General features: G+C 34.0%; 1 protein-coding gene across 1 annotated transcript; it reads right to left on the reverse strand.

Moving 5' to 3' along the window:
• Nucleotides 1-246: 246 nt before the first annotated feature.
• On the reverse strand, nt 247-3,020 carry LOC131864813 (polygalacturonase-like). Its single transcript, XM_059215281.1, has 8 exons — nt 2,796-3,020; nt 2,515-2,643; nt 2,117-2,275; nt 1,569-1,776; nt 1,128-1,209; nt 908-1,016; nt 568-693; nt 247-474 (listed from the first exon to the last, which is right to left on the reverse strand). Exons 1-8 carry the CDS (start codon nt 3,018-3,020, stop codon nt 247-249), a joined length of 1,266 nt encoding a protein of 421 aa, XP_059071264.1.
• Between the last annotated feature and the right edge of the window lie 2,694 nt (nt 3,021-5,714).

Consider the following 5,714-nt stretch of genomic DNA (forward strand, 5'->3'; position numbering starts at 1 on the left):
TTAAATTAAGATTTGCCATGGAAATGAGTGTACTCGAACATTTAAGTTTAACTAGCAAAATTTAGGTACATTCCCATTTCCATTATCTTTGGAAAAGAAATGGCAAGAAAAATATTAAAACCAATGGCTTTTTCCATCAGCTGAGATCCAACTTGTTAATTGCTAACTATTCTGAAGACTACATTATTTTTCAGGGATTTAAGAAAGAGGTTACTGCATTAGAGATAGCTTCACAGCTCTGTTATATCATTGGCCATTGTTAACTAGACAACGTGAAGGAATCGAATTTCCACCCTGTACGTTTTGGGCATTACAAGCGACTTGGGCCCCTGAGCCAGTTACCAAATCTATATTCTCCATTGTTATGCCCGTGCAAGATCCGCTTTGGCTGCACGACAATGTGATTCCATCTTCAGTTGCTGATGTGCCCCTGATATTACTGTATTCTACATTACTGATTTTCACAGCAGAACCCTACATCAAATGAAAAGGTGAACTCCGAATCAGATCTCAGTTGTATTGAAAGCAAAAACTGAGTTTAATTAAGGATTTAGATCAAATGTCTACCTGAGACTTGCAACCAGACCCAGTGTCACCTGTGTCACAGTAGAATTGGTTAATTATTATTGGGTTGCTTACGTCTTCCATCTGAACATTTTCATATGTTATATCACTTGCCACGCCAGAACCCCCCTGTTATATCATTGACAGTTTGTCAATGAACATTTAAAATAGTGTAATCTTTTGAAAATCCCATGAAAATAAAAATAAATACAATGATTCTTGTAGTTCTCATTTATTGCAATTCTATATTTCATCTATCCTCAGCATACAAAAGTATTTTTTTTTTTTGTTATTTTTAAAACAGCAATGATTTAATTTGAGATTATTGAAATAATTATTATACAGGCCATGTCTTGATTCTTAATCCATTCGTTGTTGATGTCAACTTGGCGCCGTTCACGTGAATGGAATGGACATCTGCTTTCGTGTTTCCTCTTCCAAGACTTCCAATGCTGCAAAATCATACAAATAATATAAAGAATTTCTCATGCCTAACATATTTAGACAGACATAAATTATTATTAGCTGTTAAGGGATTTGTGTTTATTTAGAGCGTTAATCACCTTATTCCATGACCTGGACCGCATGTGATATCATTGATGTTAATATTTGAAGACCCATCACCTATCCCCACACAGTCATCTCCTGCAGTCATCAAACTTCCATGTACTCATATGTCTCTATTCACATATAATCTCTGCTATTTAATATTATATTTAAGAATAAAAGAAAACATCTCAGATCATAATTAATCTATGATATGAATTTGTTTAATTATAATACTGACATACATTTTCTTTTATCAGTTTTTTTAACTTGTAATCAAATAACATCATTGATGTATCATAGAGTGTAATTTAATAATCAAACAATGTTACTGATGAATCATGAAATATAATCCAAAATATTTATCAGTAAGACAATTCACCCTTGGAAATTCAAACTGTTTTATTTAAAACAAAATCTTAAAATGAAAATATTTGCCACATTCCTCATTCCTTTACCTGTTCCAATAGTGGAATCTTTTATGACTATGTTTGTGGATTCGAACGTATCAATTCCATCAGTGTTTGGGCTGCTTTCTGGTGCCTGAATTGTAATACCCACGATCTGGACACTGTCACAATTTGTCAATGTGACATGAAATTGAGGACTGTTTGTCACCTTCAGTCCACTCAGTGCACTCCCTTTCACGTCATTGAATTGAATGGCCTGTGGAAAAAAGAAAGTCATATGATATGCATCTATATTTTTAGCGCATGTAAGTAGTTTTTTCCCATGGTTTACGGACCTATTTTTATCCATGCTTTATGGATGATGCTGCTTTCTGTTTTATTCCCGTGTATTGAAAAACTGCTGTTTCTTGTTTTATTGTCAGCTAACTGTTTTTACTATTTTTTATTTTTTTTTAATCTTCTTCTTTCATCTGCGAGTTCTGTTTTTTTTTTCCAGCTAGATCCTTAATGTGCAGGTTTAGCTAAAATTTTAGGTATATTCTGTATCAAAAACTAGAAACACAGAGAGAAGTTCAGCAGTGTAAATGGTTACTAACCGTTGGTCTACTTTTCTGTTTACCCCACCAATTACTTCCTTTTCCGTCAATAGTGCCCTTCCCTGTCAATGTAAATTTTTGAAGATGCTCGAACAACAACCACACATATGTGCTCTTCCAGCTGCTCGGATTTTCTGGGGCAACAATAGTTCCATCGACCTAAAAAAATAAAAAATAAAAAATTTGTATTGAGTTACTACCAGAATCTCGAATCAGTGCACAAATTTACAGAATGAGGATCAAACATAGAATTAATCGAGAATATGGTAAACTTTGAAGAAGGATTACTATTCTTACTACAAATACAAATAGCATAGAACTATACAATTTTTCGACAAAATGAGATGGATTAAATCCATTGTTTTTGAATCCTTTAGGGTTATGTTCAAATTTTAGACCTGCAATGTGAAACCAGGCTGACACGGTCCCTGGAAATTTAGATTGTTAACCAGAAAAGCCTTGCCACCTGGCACATTCAAAGTTGCAGACGACGCTTTGCAAGCATCATTCCATGCACGAGTAAATGCCTGAAAACCATTAGAATTTTAATAAGACACAAGATTTTGGAGTCCTTAATAATAAGATCTAGTAAATTTTCTGTTACTCAAGATATAAACTATTAGAGTGGCAGGAAATAAGATCTTAATGTTAGGAACAAGAGGATAAATGATAAGAGGACCTCAGTATCGTCGTGCTCTCCATCACCCACTGCACCATAATTTTGTACGTCAAAACTTCTTCCATTATTACCCTGAGTAGCAGCCAGAGATATTGTAGAAGCCCTAAGATATCTGTTAGTTGATCTGATTAACTGGGCTTCAACTGCCATGATGATCAAATATAAGACCACGAAGACCAAATTTTTCACATGAAGATTTTGACCTGGTCGAGCCATTGATCTCATTAGAATTAGAGCCTCACTTAGATTCAGTCAAATATGAATTAGAGAAAGAGACCTAAGGTATGAGTGAAGGAGATGAGTGAGCGTTAAATAATGCCTGTTTATACTATATTAGGAAGTATTCTGATTACTACTAAGTTGCTACTTGCAAGGAAAGGAATGTTTAAATCTTGGTTTGATTGACAAGTAATTTAATCTGCATCACAAGTCGTGAATCTTTGTTAGATCTACCCTGTCTGATAACAGCACTCTTTCAGGACATGAATGGCTTTGGAATGCACTGTGTGGTAATTCATTGTCCTAGATTCTCTAAATGCAAACCACGTATCAATAAAACGGACTATTTCAAGATATAACAGCTTACCTATCAAATAACGGACTACCACAGAAATCGAAATGCAAGCCCAATCGAACAATACCAGATCATTTGATTTTTCCTATTTCAGCTTCCCTATCAAATGACGGACTACCACAGAAATCGAAATGCAAAAGTCGAACAATACCAGATCATTTGATTTTTCCTATTTCTCCGTTCAACATTCTATACTTAAAACAGATATTCAGAACATAAAAGAATATTGAAACAAGTGTCATATAGCAGTGAGTAATCTTGTAATAAAAATATTTGTGGTGATTTTTAATGTTATTTTAAAATTATATTATCTTAATTATATTTATGTTATATAAATTATAACTTTTAATTACTTTTATGAATAGTATGTGAGTATCTATACTAGATTAAAATTTTAATATTCATATCTAAAAAATATAGAGGGACATGTCATATGACTAGAGCTCAAAAGTAGTTATAGAGTCATATGGGCAAAGCCTTAAAAGAAAAGAAACAACTAAACAAAATTACAAGCATAAAAGTGAAGCCCGAAAACAATAAATTGACCTAGGGAAAGCAAGCTAGGGGGAGGCCAAAGTGTACATGAATGAGACGAGACCACCGAAAGTTATGATGATTAAAAGATGATCCATTTGAAAGCCAGAGCTAGCCCACCAAAGCCAAGGCTTGACGAGCTCCTAGGCACAACATATACTTTGGGCAATGAAAGTGCCTTCTATTTGAATAGGTTTTAGCATAACAAGAAGGGTCTAAAAGCCAATCCCTTCTAGGACAACCTATGAAGCTAGAACAAATGGAATGTCTTAGAAGAATCTTCTAGGCCTCATTCTTAGAAATGGCTCAGACAATCCATTTAGCACAAAGGACTAAACCTTGTCTCCACGTAGAGAAGAGATGAAGCCCGCTAGAATCATGTGGGAGCAAAATAAAAACCCAGCCAAATGGTGAAACCACTTGTAGTCCTTATAAGAGGCCTGAAAAGATCATGAAGAATCTTTTCAAGTTTCATATATGAGGCATTGGAAGGACCACAATAGGATGAATGATACACATGGGTTGCCACCAATGTTTTGGAACAAACCTAGAATTTACCAACAAGGGATAGAGGCTCATTAATCGAATGGGAGAGAATCTTATCAATTTTGACAAGAACAAAATTTCAAAGATCAACCAAAGATGCTTGGAAAGAAAAGGGAATGCGCAAAAAGTGAAAAATTTCCCATGTCCAATCCACTTCTACCCATACCCATGAAGCTGAGATTGCATGGGAAGGAACAACTAGTGATAACACTATATTTTATGCCACTAAGTGGTAGAAATAGAATCTAGATAGAAAGTATTGATCCACTAAAGAACCTCTTTAACATTTTTCTCATCCATTGTTTTTGAATCCTTTAGGGTTATGTTCAAATTTTAGACCTGAAATGTGAAGCCAGGCTGACACGGTCTGTGGAAATTTAAATTGTTAACCAGAAAAGTCTTGTCACCCGACACATACAAAGTTGTTGATGACACTTTACAAGCATCATTCCATGCATTAGTAAATGCCTGAAAAGCATCAGAATATTAATAAGATACAATATTTTGGAGTCCTTTTTAATAAGATGTAAACTTTTTGTTACTCAATATAGAAATGGTAAAAGTGGCAGTAAATAATATCTAATGTTAGTAACAAAAGAATAAATGATAAGCGTACCTCATTATTGTCGTGCACTCCATTACCCACCGCACCATAATTTTGGACGTTAAAGCTTCTTCCATTAATAGCCTGAGTAGCATCCAAAGATATTGTAGAAGCCCAATGATATATGTTACTTTCTGTGATTAATTGGGCTTCAACGGCCATGATGATTAAATGTAAGGCCAACAAGACCAAATTCTTCACATAAATATTTTGACCTAGTGGAGCCATCAATCTCATTAGAATTATAGCCAGTTTCTACTATATTAGAAATTATTCTGATTACTATTAAGTTGCGACTTGCAGCGAAAGGGATATTTAGTACTTGTTTTGTTGACACATAATTTAATTTGCTTCACAATTAGTTCCTCTTTGTAGGAGATCGAATAATATATGTTGTAGGCAAAATGTAGTTGTAACTAATTGATAACCGACTAAGTTGTAATTAACTAATTGATAGCCGACTAAGTGGCCATGATAATGGTAATAGATGTTGGCAATTAAGATAAATATAATTTGATTAGTGGAAATAATCAAAATAAGATCCAACTTTAGTCTTAAAGGAGAGTTAGATACTTTGTTTGATTAGTTCTAGTTTTTATGTTTGATATGATTTATGTGAATGTGTAATGATTACATAAAATGATTAAGAATTAAATAAAAT

Source organism: Cryptomeria japonica, unplaced genomic scaffold (genome assembly GCF_030272615.1).
Source record: "Cryptomeria japonica unplaced genomic scaffold, Sugi_1.0 HiC_scaffold_94, whole genome shotgun sequence".
NCBI lineage: Eukaryota > Viridiplantae > Streptophyta > Pinopsida > Cupressales > Cupressaceae > Cryptomeria > Cryptomeria japonica.